The following is a 16,848-nucleotide window of genomic DNA, read 5'->3' as shown; positions in this document are numbered from 1 at the left end:
CCCCCGCCACCTGTCTCTCTTGCTAGCTCAGATACTCACACAGGTGCACACTGTGCATTCCCACCTTATTTTTTCCATCTTTGTCATCAGAAGTTAACCAAAAGTCCAAGAACTTTTGGAGGCTTAACAAAGGAGCAGCAAATTCATTTTAAGATTGTTGTCATTTATTACCATTCCTCACACCAAGTACATGAGTCCTTATTTCAGCAGTTGTGCATTTTTCTGTGTCCCCATCCCACTGTCCCATCCTGGCCCGGCCCCTCTGCTCCAGCCACGGTACCACCAGACCATAGAGGTCATCACCTCGGCCACTCTTCCCACCCCCCCTTCAGCTCTCCAGCCCCTTCTCCCTGCCTCACTCATCAGACTCCTTTAAATTGTGGGGTCCACCCACTGCACCTGAGCGAAGCCATGACTTCGGCTCAGGTCATGATCTCGCAGTTTGTGGATTCGAGCCCTGCGTCGGGCTCTGTGCTGACAGCTCAGAGCCTGGAGCCTGCTTCAGATTCTGTGTCTCCCTCTCTCTCTGCCCCTCCCCCACTCACTCTCTGTCTCTCAAAAATAAATAAACATTAAAATAAATAAATAAATTTGAGGGCCCACCTAAATGGCTATATTATCAGAGAAGTTTCTTCAAGCCTCTTCTTGCCCTGACAGGAAATGATTGTTGCTATGTGTGTATTTCTGAAGAGAAGGGAATTAATGTATATTGTGTCTGGTCATATCTTAATACTTTTACCCTTCCCAGTCACCTTGTCAGGTAGGTATCACCGTTCCATTTTATAGCTGAGGAGACTGAGGGCCCATCCATTGCTTCATTAAACAAATACGTATTGAATATCAGTTGCCACCACAGGGAATAGAACAGACACAGCCCCTTCCTTTGTGGATCTTCCAGGATCTGACAGGGGATGAATCCAAGAGGCAGGAAGGAAACAAATGATAGACTATTCCAGTTGTGAAGAAGGGTGCCATGAAAGGCAGAGAAGGGGGAAATGCCCTATCTCAGAGCTTAGGGAGGGTGTCCCTAAAGAAAAGGTATTTCTGCTAAGACCAAAAGACTCAGGGAGATCACACAGGTAGATAGTAAGGACAGAAGTGAGTTCTAATGTGGGCTGAATTTGGTGCTACCATACCTCATGGCCTTTCCTCCTCTAAATATTTGCATTCATGTCATTGTATTTTAGCTTGTGATCTATATTTCTTTCTCTCTGAAAGATCATAGCTCCTTGCGAACAACAACCTCATCTCCCAGGCACGTGGTACATAACACAAGTCATGAGCATAAGGAATTGGTCATTTAGTGTTTTAATACATGTATCTGTATGTGATTGCTTGTCTTTAATAATATTACAAGGATGAAAAAGTACCTAGAATATGGCATGTATATCCTGTCATTTCTTTAACCAACACATTGGTGTGGTTTTCTAATAGAATCTCTAAGCCCCTGGGCACTCCTGGTCCCAAACTCCTTTTACTCAGATATTTTCTGTTTTATAAGCTGGGGTGATCCAGGGTCAGCACGTGAGAGAGGTAGCAGCTGGCATCAGCTGTGCAATAGGTGGAACTTGAAAGCAGCTCATTCATTTACATAAAGTGGTGTAAAATGTGTCCTCCCAAATGCTGCAGGGCATAAGGTTCATTACCAGCCTGTCCAGGCCATTCTTGGAGATGAAAGTGAAGTGACTGCCCTGTGCCAGGCACGGTGTTAGGGCAGGGGATACAAGATGAATGGGCGTTGGTGATTCCGTGAATGTTTCTTTTCTTGACACACAGTGGCTCACAGTGGAGTAGGGCCCACAGAATGCCCATAGCACATGCATACACACTGATGTGCAGACCAGCTCATTGCATGCAAGACTCCAGGCTGGCACAGGTGAAGGAGTGGTTAATGCCACAGAGGCTGGGGCAGAAGTCTCAGAAGGTCTCCCAGGCATCTTGAAACTCATCATGCCTGAGTTGGGAAAATGAGTGGCAGTTAGCGAGGTAAAGAGGGCAGGCTGTGGTAGGAGCAGGGCACAGGCAAGGGTCTCCCCGATGCAGAGGCGAGATGCAGCAGCCCGGAAACAGAGAGCAGATGGCACATTAGGGATGTGCAAATGCTCACAAGAACCAGCAGGTGATGGAGATGAGTGAAGGCCAGGTGGTTGCATGTCAGACACATTGGTATATTCTTCATGCCTGTTAAAAAAAAATCCTCCCTCCCACTTTTCTTCCTTCGCTTATACCCTCTTATGCTATCCTTCATTTTTCCATCTTTGACTGAAACTTAGGTAAAAAGAAATTGTTCTCTCCTATTAGAAAAGTAGCAGCCTAAATCCAATGATCAAATCAATCAGGAATGATACTTGGCTCCTCCTGGGGAGACAACTGGGAGTGGTGGGGACTGGGGCCAACTGGAGACCATATTCTCCATCTGAGGAGGACAGCCCTTCTTCAACCTCAACTGTCCAGTGGCTCCAGATATTGCAGTTTAAAAAAAAAAGTGAGCTACCTAGAGTTTTGGCAAGTTAGCCCATATATATATATATATATATATATATATATATATATATATATATATTGCTTTGATTAAAAATAGGACAGGGGCGCCTGGATGGCTCAGTCAGTTGAGCTCAGGTCATGATCTCACAGCTCATGACTTTGGGCCCCACATCAGGCTCTGTGCTGACAGCTCAGAGCCTGGAGCCTGCTTCGGATTCTGTGTCTCCCTCTCTCTCTGCCCCTAACCCACTTGCATTCTGTCTTTCTCTCAAAAATAAATAAACATTAAAAAAAAATAAAAAAAAAAACAAAGACAAAAAACAAAACCCAAACCTGCAGACCAAATGGAACACATTCACATGCTGAGCCTTGTCCATGGGCCATGTTTGCAATTTCTTGTTTAAAGACTCCAGAGATTGTGAGGGCTTTCTTTTTAGAATCCTTCAACATGTCACTGCTTCTAGTCACTCCTAACCATCCTTCTCTCCCTGCTTTCCAGAAAGAGATGACGAGCAGGATGTGTCACTAACGCCCCATCTCCCCTTTGGAAGACTGAGGAAAGCTCATCCCTCCTGGAGCCCTGCACCAGCAGGAGGGAGACCTCCCCTGGCCGAACAGGCACCTGCTTCCAGGAGCAGGCAAGGTGGAGACGAGCAGTGATTCCTGAGAGACGTTCCCCACTCACCCCGTGTGCTCTTAACCCTCTGAGTGCTGCTAGCCACGACCTGTGGACCTGTCTGACCACAGTGTGCAGGAAGGACTGCCCCCTCTCCCTTCTGGCTCTCAAGTGCCCCGAGGAAGCCTCTGCACTTACGTGCGCGTCGCAGTCTGCCTGTGACCTGCCGCCTAAGCTTTACTGGAATTCAGGTTTTGAGACTGAGACACTTACTTGTACTTCCCCACTCCTGTCTTGTCAACTGGCCAACTTTTCTGTACCGTGTCTTCTAAATCCCGGGTGAATTTTGGAACTCTGGATGAGCAGCAAGTTTGTCTATAACAAGTCTTCCTTTCAGGTCTTTGAAAGCTTCCACCCTGATCTGATTCTGTGGTTTAACTTCATGCAGGACCATGGAGCCTTGAAGACGTCTGAGACCCCCACCCTTCAGCCTCAGCAAGAATTCCCTACTCGGCAGTTTTATCAGGGACCACCCATGACCCCAGACAAACCTTAACTACGGGGAAGAGTCTGGCTCTTAGGATAAAGCTGACGGGTTACCAGTTAACTCTGAATAGAATGTGTTTTTTTTTTATAGCCACACCATTCCTTGTCTCTTCTATTCAAATTTTTTTCCTGTTTCCAAGAAGAGAGGAATAAAAGGAAGTTATAAATGACCAAGAATGATCAGCAAAAGCTCTGAGCCAGATTAGTGCAGTGTTTGTTCTTGAGCAAAGGGTAGGGAGTTCTTGCTGTCTGTACATAATACTGAAGTTTCGGTGGAAAAAAACAAAACAAAATAAAACAAGTGCCATTGGCTATTTGGTACACATAGCTCAAACACCCAGCTCATTGGTTTGTTGCCTTCCCAGCTGGCCCTCTGAGCTCCTACATCCAGCCCGTGTTTTCTTTCTCTTCCTCTGCAGTCCCCCTCCTCGGCCGTATTATATTATGGCAAGAATTAATTTCTGCCCCTATGATTGTGCCACAGTTGCCAAGGCAACAGTGTAACTGGAGCTAACTTCCTTCTTCCATTCCTTCCCAGTTTTCCTATTCCAGTAAACAGAATAACGCATTCTGTGCTACGTCCTGCCTTTTGAAACCCAAGTGAGTCTTAGCTGAAGAAATGTTGCCTTCTCTTCTTCATTCATGAAACTGGTGGTAGTCCTGAGAGCCTGTGATTGGAGGGTGATAATAATCCGGCGATCATTGGAATCTAACAAAATAGCAGTTGGTGGAGGGAAGTAGATAAGAATGTATTAGTATATTTTAATGTAACACCAATTAAAGAATAACTAAAAAACTCTGATTTCGTTTCATTGGATGTAATGTGTTAAAGCCGTTCGTGGCTGCCACGGGAGCCTAGAGAGCATGAAATCTTTCTTTGTCCAGAGAAAGGGCTGACTGGACCCTGTGGCATTCTGCCCTCACCCAGCAAACTGACCTTTGCTTCCGATCTTGTCAGAGTTATCTCATGGAATCCAAATGCTGCTACCTCTTTCCATATTGTTGTGCTCTGGTCAACAACAAACAGATCCCCTCCCCTTTTTTTGGCTTCCTAAGTAATTCTGAGAAGACAAGATCGGCAAAGATTCTTCTGGGCATCATTTTTGGCTGAAAGAATATGACTGTCCTAAGGATCCAGAGAACAGAGAAATAAGAACCCCCATTCCCAACCTATGCAATACACTGTAAAGTACTTCATGGGAATGTTCTGGCAGAGAGACAAGAGAAATGACAACGAAGCCCACGCCCTAGGAGGAACCCCGAAGGTCTGCCATCATGGAAAACCACAGGATTTTTGCATTAAGAAGTTGACTATGTTCCTGCATTTCAGCAACGCCTAATCAAACAGGATACTGGACTCTGAAGACATTTATTATTAATCCTTTTTAAGGCTACTTCCTATTAACTGTGTGTGCGTATGAAATTTCCATTCCATTTTTAGAAAGTATTTTTTAGACTTCTTGGCACAATTTCCTCCTGGTTATGTTTCTAATTGCATTAATCAACTCCTCTAGGATAAGTTCTGGCAAACCACTCCTATTTTTCAATTACTGAGTATTCCTTACTCCTGCAGAACTTTGGCCAATTCTAAAGAAAATTATCACAAGCAGTTTTTATCTCGTTGACCTGACTACATCCTAAGTACATCTTATTGCAACCAGGGGATCTGAGCCTCACATTCTGCTTCTGCCTCCTAACTTGATGGGCTCTCTTTCATTTCACACCATTTTTTTTTAGTTGGATACATGTATCCACTACCTTTTTTTATTTTGAGAAATTTTAAAGTGGAAATTTCCAAGAGTCAAGATTACAGTGAATATCCACACCCCCCCTTCATGTATGTGCATCAGTTGTTAACATTCTTTAATTGTTGACACTTTCCATACATTTTCTTTCTTTCTCTGTAAATACACATTCTGATTGCCGAACCATTTCAAAATATGTTGCAGACATCATAAAACTTTAAATGCTTTATCATTTGTCCCCAAAATGTTTATAGCTTCTTTTGTTTATTTATCCAGGATCCACTTACAAATCACATGTGGCATTTGTTGTCGTTCTCTTTCGTTAGTGGGTTAGAGTTCTTGTCTTATGTGTGTGTGTGTGTGTGTGTGTGTGTGTGTGTGTGTGGTATGGTGGTGGTGGTTGTGGTGTGTGTGTGTCATGACACTGACATTTTTTTGTAGAATGTTCCACAATCTGGAATTTTTTTTCTGATTATTTCCTCTTATTAGACTCAGTTAAACATTTTTTATTTTAGCAAGAACATTACACAAGTGATGTTTTGTTCCTGTTGCATTTATCAGGTAGCATATGACCAGTTGTCTCTTCGTGATATTAAACTTGACCAGTGGGTTCAGGTGTTGTCTGCCTGATCCATTCATTATAAAGGTACTTAATCCATTAAGAAGCTCTGAAATTCAACACGCACCCATTTTATAGTTTGAGACTGGGCAAATGTGCCTTCCTTTCTTAATTTTCTCAAAGAGGTCCACGATCTCCAAAAGATTATAACCCTTGCAGTTCAATGATACAGCAATGACAAAGGATTCATAACTTCCTCCTTAACAGAGGGAAGGGGAAGTAATAAGGACACTAGATTGGTATGCTGGCTAATGAGAATCTGTATGGTCCCTGTAGCCAGAGTTGAAATATATAACTTTTTTTTTTTTTTTTTTTGCTCCCATCCTCAGTGACTTCCCATTCAGACCCGTGGTTTATTTTAGAGAGTGTGTGTTCTCATTAAAGGTGATTTCTCTCAAGGGTGCAAAAATTGTGAGGAGTGTTTTAGGGGTGGGGGAGAAATCTTAGATATTACAGTGGGTTGTGGCCCTTCAAAGGGTCATAGTACATAAACAGATATAAAGCATATATGTGGTATTAAACTTTCATGGGCATGATTAAGAATAAACTGTCTTAAAAGGCTCCTTAAGAGGATGATAATGAAAAAAAATACGTGAAGAAATACTCATCTAGAGTCATATCCTGCTTCTTAGGTTGTTAACTCTCTCTTGGAGTGTTTTCTCATTTCTGAGGGCTAGGATCAGTGGAAGCAACTTCAAGAGATTTCTTCATCCATCCCTTCTACCCTCCCAAATGCTATCAGTAACCTTCCCGGTGAAAACCCCATTCTCCTCTCGAAGACCTTCAAGCATAGACGTTCTACAACATCCTTTGGTGTGTCCCCACTGAACACTTCACAACACCTGAAATCCTTCCATCTGACCTGAACCAAACTATTATCTTTGGGTTTCAGCACACCTTTCCTAGTGTCTCACATTAAGGAAAACACAAAGATTAGGATAAGAAGAAGCATAAGCAATGAGAGCCTTATTTGCATATCCACGAAGTATTTGAAGACTGTTACCAATGGCCTTCAGCTTCCTTTCCCTTCAGCTCTCTCAGGGGCAGAATTCTCATGGAAACCCTGGTGCCCAGTTGCTAACATTTCTGCACCTCAACTTGAACCCTTCCCCAAGCTTTCCATGTCACTGTGCATTATGGATATAGCCAGCAGTGAACGTGTAAGAAATTACCACATGCTTTCTCCAAACTCTATTGTCTCTTTGCTAAGTCCTGACTTGCTTGTTAATCCATTTGTGAGCATATCTCCATTATAGTCAACCATTTTGGTTTATCTTCCTGAGTTTCCTTCCTTTCTACCTTTGATATTCCTCAGCAGATGACAGTTTTGTTTTAACCGCTTCTTTAATTGGCAAAGCACTGAGACTTGGATGGAGGTCCTCTTGTATTTTTGTGGTGAATTAGGCCAAGTCATCATCTGGTCGTTGATGGAAGCACATCATTCCCTGTGGTCTCTGACCTTCCATCACTCCTGTATCCCACGGGTATCACACTGTGAGTGAAAGAAATATCATGGGACAAGAACAGCCATATCTTCAAGGAATATGTACAAAGGCAAAATCATGAAAAGGAGTCAGTCATGACACCTGGATACACCAGGTGTTGTTGTTTGTGCTTGGAGCATTTTGGTCCATGATAAAATCGGTGATTCTCTCCTAGAATTAGCCAAACAAAGTGTTTTGGAAATAGAAAACCCGCTTTAAAAAATATTTCAACAACAACAAAAACTTATAACAGGTTATTTCCCTCTGGGCAGTTATTAATTCTGGGTGAGAAGTTTCTGATGACTAAATAAGAATTTTTATAACTTGTAGAGGGAAGAGTCCATTTCTAATCTGAAAGTTAAGCTATTTTACTAGCTTTTAGTGTTCTAATGTCAAGGTTTTCCAGTATCTTTTCTAATTGTGTCAGAAAAAAAAATGTTTACTATATTTTAGTTCCATTTGAGATTAAATTAAGGGTTTGACTCTAAGAACAAACTAACACAATTATATCAATTAGGAAAGCAAGAGGAAATGAAAGGGTATTTATGGAATCAGTTCATGTGAGCTTAAGAATTCAAATGTCACAAATAAAAGACATGTAACCATCATCTAGTCTGTCTTTTTTGTGTGTGCTTAATTAATTTCTTTAACCAAAAATGTTTTTCATTTTGCAGCGATCCTGGAACAGGTAAATGAAATGGAACCTTAACTCTACAAAAAGTAATTCAAAGTGTATTTATTTTAGAACACACATACATGTATTTGTATTTTAGCAGAAGTTCCTTTATACTCTTCAGATTTTCCCAGGAGGGTATGTCATGCATATGGTTTAGATTAATGTCGTGCATCTTTTTTCTTGTGGTAGAATTCAATATTAAATTTGATGACAATATGGCATATAAACATAATAAACCTTGACTATATAAATAGCTCATCAATCAGAGTAAATAAACCTGAGTTTTAACCTCAGGTTTGCCACTGCCTTCCTTGTGTGACCTTGAATATTATATTCAGTTGTTCTTTGTCTCGGATTTTAGAACTGCAATTGCTCATGGGTTTGTTCCTATTTAACTTACAATTGTTTTTGCAAAGTAATATAATATAAAAATATTAACATATTTGGAAAACAAATACATAAATTCTGTGTATTTTTATAGTATTAGTACATTTACAGCCACTTTAGAATAATTGTAAATGCCTCGTGTAATAGCCACCGTAGCTAATAGCAACAATCAAATACTATGTATGACAAAAGCTATTTGTGATGAGGTAATTTCTAGTGAGGAATGAGACTTCTGGTACCCCAGCACAAATACCAAGGTTTCCTCTACTTCACTTCCACTGTTTGAAATGTACACTGAGATGTGACAGGCAGACTGTAGACTGAATTTAGTCTGCAGGCATGTTTTGTTAGACTAACACAGTTTTGTTTTTCTTTCTTTTTTTAATGCTTATTTATTTTTGAGAGACAGAAAGAGAGTGCGTGCGCACATACAAGTGGAGAAGGGGCAGAGAGAGAGGGAGAGACACAGAATCTAAAGCAGGCTTCAGGCTCCAAGCTGTCAGGCCAGAGCCCAATGCAGGGTTCGAACTCATGAACTGTGAGATCATGACTTGAGCCGAAGTCAGATGCTTAACCAACTGAGCCACCCAGGTGCCCCTGTTTTCCTTTTTCTAACTAGCTGCCAACAGTTTAAAGTTGAGAAATTTGACACCTAAAAATCAGAATGCCTGTCTCCTCTTACAAAATCAGATCTGACAACACCAGACTTTTGTTTTTGTGTGGCAGGACTGGCTGGGAAGTGGCTCACCCATTGTGATGGGGTACGTTCTCTTTGATTCACGCATGTCCTCACCACTCACAGTGGCGTCCCAGACACGTGGCTGGCTGTCAGTTACCATTGTCCTCTTCCTCTGGTAGGCTTCCCTTGCTCATTTTTCCTGCCATTCCCCTGAAGGCATTTCAGGTCATAGCTCCTGCTCTGCCTTGTCTGGAGAGGCCACTGAGGAAACCACGATTCTAATCTTCAAGTTGATCCCTACACACACTATCTGCTATATCATTATGTTCTTTCTTGTAACCTACATTGTATTGATGATAATGAATGGAAAACTCTTCTAGAACATAATACATTCAGATGAGATGCCTTCAGTCCCTCCACCCAACAACAGCAAAAATTGATACTCCCGTGGACAGTAAGCCAATCACCGAATCTATCCAACCTTTCAATGATTGTACATTCTTAAACTTCAACTGTGCTCCCAAGCAAACTTCATTGCTACTTTGACCATAATGATAAAGAAGTGTCCTTGAAAACAATGGTAGTGTCATTTATCACAACTCTATGTTTTATCCCATTTTTCTCTTTCATTGTGAGGTAGATTTCATCAGAACTCCATGTTTTAACAGAAACTTCTCATTGTTTTAATGCAGCTTTCATCATCTGAGTTTTCATTGAACACAGAAACCAAGCACAAATTGCCAGTACTTAATAAATTAAAAATTAAATGAGGAAATGCAGTTCAAACTAAATAAACTTTGATTAAGTTTGTAACTATTAGTGCACACTAGATTAAGGGGAATATCTGCTCCAGAGGAAATCATATCATACAATTGAGACATGACCTCATATATTATCAGATCAGCAAAGGGTAAGAGTCTAAGCATTTTTTTTAAATTCTTTTTTTTTTAATTTTTTTTCAACGTTTTTTATTTATTTTTGGGACAGAGAGAGACAGAGCATGAACGGGGGAGGGGCAGAGAGAGACGGAGACACAGAATCGGAAACAGGCTCCAGGCTCTGAGCCATCAGCCCAGAGCCTGATGCGGGGCTCGAACTCACGGACCGCGAGATCGTGACCTGGCTGAAGTCGGACGCTCAACCGACTGCGCCACCCAGGCGCCCCAGTCTAAGCATTTTCAAGAAATAATGTAGAACATAGAGGGGAAAAGGTATCAACAATCCTGCATTTATTCACTTAGAAAAAGTGTTACAAATAACTGTGCTCCACTACTGTGCATATGTCTCTACAATGATGTGTTTGATGTTGCTACAAACTGCATGCTAACTGATAGCCACAAGAGGCAGCAGCATTTAGAAAATTCATAAATTGTGACTTGAGGAAGTATGCTGCCTACCCCTGCCCTGTCTGTGGATGAGAACATAGCCCCTTCTCTGCTCAAAACCCTGCAATGCTCCCCTGTGCCCTCAGCTCAAAATCTTCGGCTCCCCCTTTCTCCCTCCACGCCAGCGCCCCGGGCCTCCTTGCTGGCCTCACACATGCTGGGCACACTCACACTCGCGACACGTGTCCTGGCTGTTCCCTGCCTGGATGCTCTTCCCCCACAAAGCCTTATGGTCAAATCCTTCTCCTCCTTCAAGTTTTTGCTGAGCATCACCTTCTCATTGAGGCCTCTGCTGATCACACCTATTCCCCAGGACTTATGAGGCCCTTTCTCTGCTCAAATTTTCCTTCTCCTATAGCATTTGCATTATATAAATATTACATAATATTTATTTATTAGTCCATTTATTAATAAATTAGTCCATTTATTTATTAGTCCATCCCCCACCCCACTGGAATATAAATTTCACAACATCAAGGATCTCTGTTTTGTTTATTGATATTTCCCTAGCACCTAGAAGAGTGTCTGACACACATTAGATGCTGAATAAGCCTTTGGTTCATGAATGAATGAACTATCGAATGAATGAATGAATGAATGAATGAATGAATGAATGGATTTACATGGCAGATAGTGTCTAATTAAAGTATTCCATCAAACATAAATAAAAAATATATATAATAATATTAATTTGATGATACACCGGAAGTGGGCATTTTGCATGGATAACCTCATTTAATGCCCGTGACAACCCTGTGAGGTTGGCTATCTACATTTATCTCTATAGTCAAGGTCACCTAAGTAATTTGCCCAAGGTTACAAGCAATGTGATAGAGCTAGGATGAATGCCCCTCAGGTGTGCTTCAGAGCCTGCACCCTTAACCACAGGAGACACCTTCCCCCACTGGACACTGAGCTCTTCTTCAGATTGTCTTCTTCTCTGTGGACACAGGCTCCATGTGGTGGAGCAATTTAGCTTTCACTTTCTTTCCTGGTCATTTGTCAGTGTGATTGCCTTAGTGCTTCTGTGACCAGTCCAACTGAGATCATAAAGTATTTCCTTTCACAAGATGTGCAGCATTCACAGATACAGAGTGGATCCTGAGTTAGGGATGAGGCAGGACAACGGATCTAACAGGGGGACACCAAGAAGGTCAGAATGGCTAGTCCACAAAGTGCTGAGTGTTGCGAGGGTAAGACCAGAGGGCAGGATGGGGTCTCTGGGTGGACGAAGACAGGAAAACAATCCAGAAGTCCAGGAGGAATCACTCACAGTGGGAGCAGAGTGTTCCTGTGACGGATTAAAAAGTACCTAAGAAATTTCTAGGTCTTGCTACTTGCTGTGAAATGAAAAAAAAAAAAAAAAAAAAAAAGCATGGATTTCATTCATTCTTAGAGGAAAACAAGCAGACTTTTAAGAATTTAGAAACACCCAGGGACGCCTGGGTGGCTCAGTTGGTTAAGCATCTAACTCTGAATCAGGTCATGATCTCATACAGTTGTGGGTTCCAGCCCTGTGTCGGGCTCTGTGCTGACAGCTCAGAACCTGGAGCCTGCTTTGGATTCTGTGTCTCCCTCTCTCTCTGCCCCTCTTCCACTCACACTCTGTCTCACTCTATCTCTCAAAAATAAAATAAAATAAAATAATTTTAAAAAAGAATTTATAAACACCCAAAGCTGGAGATCTTAGCTTTGACCATAAGAAGTTTACAGAACTTGGGGTGCCTGGGTGGCTCAGTCAGTTAAGCGTCTGTCTTCGGCTCAGGTCATGATCTCACAGTTCGTGGTTCAAACCCCGCGTGGGGCTCTATGCTGACAGCTCAGAGCCTGGAGCCTGCTTCGGATTCTGTGTCTCCCTCTCTCTCTGCCCCTCCCCCGCTCATGCTCTGTCTCTGTCTGTCTCAAAAATAAATAAAAACATTATAAAATTTAAAAAATAAAAATAAGTTTGCAGAATTTAAAAAAAATCTTTAATTAAGACATTTAAAATCAAATTAAAAAATAAACAAATTTAAAAAGTTTGCAGAACCATCGCCATTAATTTTTGATGATTTTCCTTCTCTGCTAAAGACATTAACTGGCATTAATTCCGTGCCATAATGTAAAATATGTGGTTATGTCAACAATTAGAAATATGCAACCAAGAGGGGAGAGCACTATATGGCTGTGAGATTGATTAATGCCTATATTCTGTGGGCTGATTTAGAAACGAACAGGAATCACATTACATTTGAAAAGCAGCATTCATTCCATGTGCAGCTTCCTTTGAGGTCACCAGGAGTTATGCAGACCTTAATGTGTTCTCTAGTTCCTTGTTCCACCGAGAGATCTTAAATATGTCAGGACATAATCCCAGCCTATGTTTCAAGGCTGGATGAAATAAAGACGCTGTGATGAAATGAAGCCCATTCCTAGGGCTTCATGGATATTGGCCACGAAATGATTCCACTACAAAACATAGAGGGGAGGCAGCATATGTCAAGAGAGGAGCAGGCAAGGAAGGAGTTTTTGGGTTTTGTTTTTATTTTTTTAATGTTTTATTTATTTTTGAGAGCAAGAGCGAGAAAGAAAGAGAGGGAGAGAAGGAGCAGGGAAAGGGCAGAGAAGGGGGGGAGCCACAGAATCTGAAGCAGGCTCCAGGCTCTGAGCTGTCAGCACAGAGCCCAATGAGGGGCTCGAACTTACGAAATGTGAGATCGTGACCCAAACTGAAGTCGGAGGCTCAGAGGACTGACCCACCCAGGTGCCCCTGGAGTTTTGTTTTTAAATAGTAAATCATTAGATGCAGTAACTATTGAACTATGGAATTTAAAGAAAAGTCATTCAAAAGGTGAGCCTCGTTTCACATTCCCAGGAACAATTTTTAGCACATTTCCAGCCTTAGGATGAGATTCCTGAGGTTGTGCAGATAACATAAGGTATAGTTTTGTTATTACAAACTGGCAGAGCATTATCTGGACTGTGAATTTAGCACAACCCTATAACTTAATGGGTTTGAAGTAAAAGAGGTAAGAAATTGCATGTCCAGAAAGTCCCTAAGAGCCATAAGCCAGTAATCACCATGTCACCTGTTTGCATTCAGAAAAAAGACTGTGATGCTGTGGGCTTATGACATTTCATTGGAATGTGCATTATCTCTTCCAAGTGACTGCAAGGAGACTTCTGGAGAAACGTGAAAAGGAAAACACTTGGGCAAAGAAGAAGGAGAATAAATGAGACGGTTTTTATGTGAACCTCCTCTGCTTCTCCCAGATTCCCGAGGCGCTGTGTTGGAAAGAACTGGGAGCAGAGCAAGTGCTGAGTGTTTTCAGGGGAATCAGGAAGGCATTTTTGGGGAAAGAAGGATTGGGAATTGATTTACTGAAAATCTACTTTGTGCCACTCACGGTGCTTGGTACTTGATGTATATTCTCCACCCCATTCTCACAGCCATTCATCCAGGGAACTATTGGTGACAACAACTGTTGCAGATGTGAGACGGAAGGCCGGCTGCATGCAGGGGAGCATAATGAGCTCGCACAGGGGCGGTCCTTGCTCTCATTCAGTGCTGGGCACCGTGCCAAGAGTTTTAGTTGAAATATCTGAATTAATCCTGTAAGGTAGGTACCATTGTTATTATTCCCATTTTACAGATGAAGAAACTGAGGTTGAGGAGTAACTCTCTTATTCAAGGTCATGCAGCTGGTTAATGGTGGAGCTGGGATTTAAACTCAGGCAGTCTGTCTCCAGAGCTCCTGCTGACAATCACTATGTTATTTTATTTGGTACACACATTTATTTATTAAAAAGTTATTCCTCCTTTTAAAAGTTTTTATTTTCTTTTAATGTTTATTATTTTAGAGAGAGAACATGCATGCAAGTGGGAGAGGGGCAGAGAGAGAGAAAGAGAGAGAGAATCTTAAGCAGGCTCCACACTCAGCACAGAGCCCAACATGGGGCTCGATCCCATGACCCTGAGCTGAAATCAAAAGTCGGACACTCAACTGACTGAGCCACCCAAGTATCCAGTTATTCTTCCTTTTAGATTGCTTACTTGCTACCCTGGTGACAAAGCTTCTTTCACCTCAAGGATCACAAAATCAGTGGCCTCTGAAAAGCCCAAAGGAACCTCGGGAAGCCATGACAAGGAAGTTACACAAGGTGAGACGGATGCTTGTTTCACAGTGTAGAAAGTACAAGTCTGCTGAAAATGCCACTGAACGTTAAGATCCTCAACTTGATGGGTCGATGGAGAGAAACACGTGGGTTTGTTGTCCCCATGCTGGTGTTGTTAACCAGGGTCCCACCTGGGGAAGAAGGACTCACTAGGGAAGGTCGGTCTCCACCAGCTTGACAAGACCAGTCGGGGGTACAGAAAAGCCCTTTGATTCAGAGGAGCTCACACCTTCCAATTGGCCCACAAGACAATTTTGTTCCTCACCAGACGTAGCCTTCCAGGAAAGACTAGTAGATACCAAGGAAAGGAAAGGAAAGGAAAGGAAAGGAAAGGAAAGGAAAGGAAAGGAAAGGAAAGGAAAGGAAAGGGAAGGAAAGGAAATATTTTCTCTTCAAGTTTGGCAACAGGAACACACAAGACTGGAAAACACATAGGGAACACATCTGATTCAGTAGATGGCTATGTACTATGGCTAAATACTCAGCCATAGTAGGGAAGCAAACTACCTGTACTTGTAGGTACTCACAGATGCTGTCATGATGTGGATTTCGTAGGGGCAGGAGTATGAAAGCCTCAACTCCCTTGCTTTGGCAAGGTGCAACTGTCTTTGTTTTTTCTCATCCCTAAGTTTAGAAGCCCTTTGAGAAGAATACTTTTTCCCACTTACGTACAAATCTTTAGCATTTATTCTTAAAAAAAATTTTTTTTAACATTTATTCATTTTTGAGAGTGAGAGAGACAGAGCATGAGCAGGGGAGGGGTAGAGACAGAGGGAGACACAGAATCTGAAGCTCTCTCCAGGCTCTGAGCTGTCAGCACAAAGCTTGACGCTGGGCTTGAACTCATGGACTGTGAGATCATGACCTGAGCTGAAGTTGGACGCTTAACCGACTGAGCTGCCCAGGCGCCCCTAGCATTTATTCTTATACTAGTCATGTCAACCAGCTACTAAGATGTGGTGTGCATTAGGGCCAGATTTGGGGGAGGGGTTACTACTCTAAGGATACAAACAAGACACCTGTTAATGACTGGAGTTCAAATACAACTGATACATGAATATAGAATGGAGAAAGCAGCTATTACCAGTGGAAGGCTTGCCAAAACAGACTAGTCTGGCTAACAGCAGAAGAAAGCTTTTGTTTAGGAAAACAAAATAAATTATACCCTTTTCTCTACCATTCTTAGAAAGATTGTTCTGAAGGGCAGACTCCTTATTTTAATGACATTATGGGGAAAAACAAAATAGCAAGTACGTTCCCCCAATTTAGAAAAAGATGTGCTCAAGCTCTTCTTAGAAAATGAGCCTCGGGGCACCTAGGTGGCTCAGTTGGTTAAGCATCCAACTCTTGATTTCGGTTCAGGTCAGGATCTCACAGTTTCATGAGTTTGAGCCCTACGTCCATCTCTGCTCCAGTGCAGAGCCTGCTTGAGCGTCTCTGTCTCTCTCTGCCCCTCCCCTGCTTGCACTCTCTCTGCCTTTCTCAAAACTAAATAATAAATTAAAAACTTTAAAAAAAGAAAGAAAGAAAATCAGCCTCAAAGCCAAAGAGGCTCCTCTTCCTGCATTTCCATTTTCTTTGGCCTTTGTGTTTCTTCAGGCTGTCCTTCCCTGTGCCCATTACTCTGCAAAAGTGAGGGTAGGGCTTTCTCTGTCTCCACGATCTTCTCTCGCCATCCACTTTTCACAAACTGAACCCAGACTACTCTTTCTGAATCCCAGACCTGAATCCCTTTCCCCCCACGGTGTCCTTCAGAGATAGCCCACTCCCACCAGAATGGACTCATCTCCTCTCCTCAGCAGGGCCCAAAGCAGGCCTGTCACAGGTTAGGGGTGATTTATGGATGGTACCATCTATCATCACCCTTATTTCATAGAATAAAGGACATTTTAACACCAAAAGAATAAAAAAAGTAGATCTAAGCATAAGAACCAGTCTGCTAATTTCTGCTAAGTACTTAAAGTGTTCCTTCTGTAGAACGCTGGCCCATGCAACCTGGTTGTAATGCAGTTGTTTGAAATCGTTATATGCTGTGTTGTTTGTCTGGTGGTGGTGCCGATGCTTTTGCCTGG

General features: G+C 42.2%; 1 protein-coding gene across 2 annotated transcripts in view; it reads left to right on the top strand.

The window, feature by feature from the left end:
• Positions 1–4,383, top strand: part of MOB3B (MOB kinase activator 3B) — a 121,118-nt gene extending 116,735 nt beyond the window's left edge. Inside the window, exon 3 of one of the 2 annotated variants that reach the window (XM_047065135.1) lies at positions 3,549–4,383. In XM_047065135.1, coding sequence (XP_046921091.1) covers positions 3,549–3,656 — 108 coding nt within the window. In that variant the 3' untranslated portion in view covers positions 3,657–4,383. Of the gene's footprint in view, positions 1–2,983 lie in introns of both variants that reach the window. The other variant, XM_047065143.1, reaches the window with a different exon arrangement.
• The last annotated feature ends 12,465 nt before the right edge of the window (positions 4,384–16,848 follow it).

Source organism: Lynx rufus, unplaced genomic scaffold (assembly GCF_022079265.1).
Source record: "Lynx rufus isolate CCGP_SWC_20201006 ecotype Redwood Valley unplaced genomic scaffold, mLynRuf1.p SCAF_10, whole genome shotgun sequence".
Lineage (NCBI taxonomy): Eukaryota > Metazoa > Chordata > Mammalia > Carnivora > Felidae > Lynx > Lynx rufus.
The sequence above is the reverse complement of the archived record's forward strand: the minus strand, read 5'-3'. Positions and strand labels throughout refer to the sequence as shown.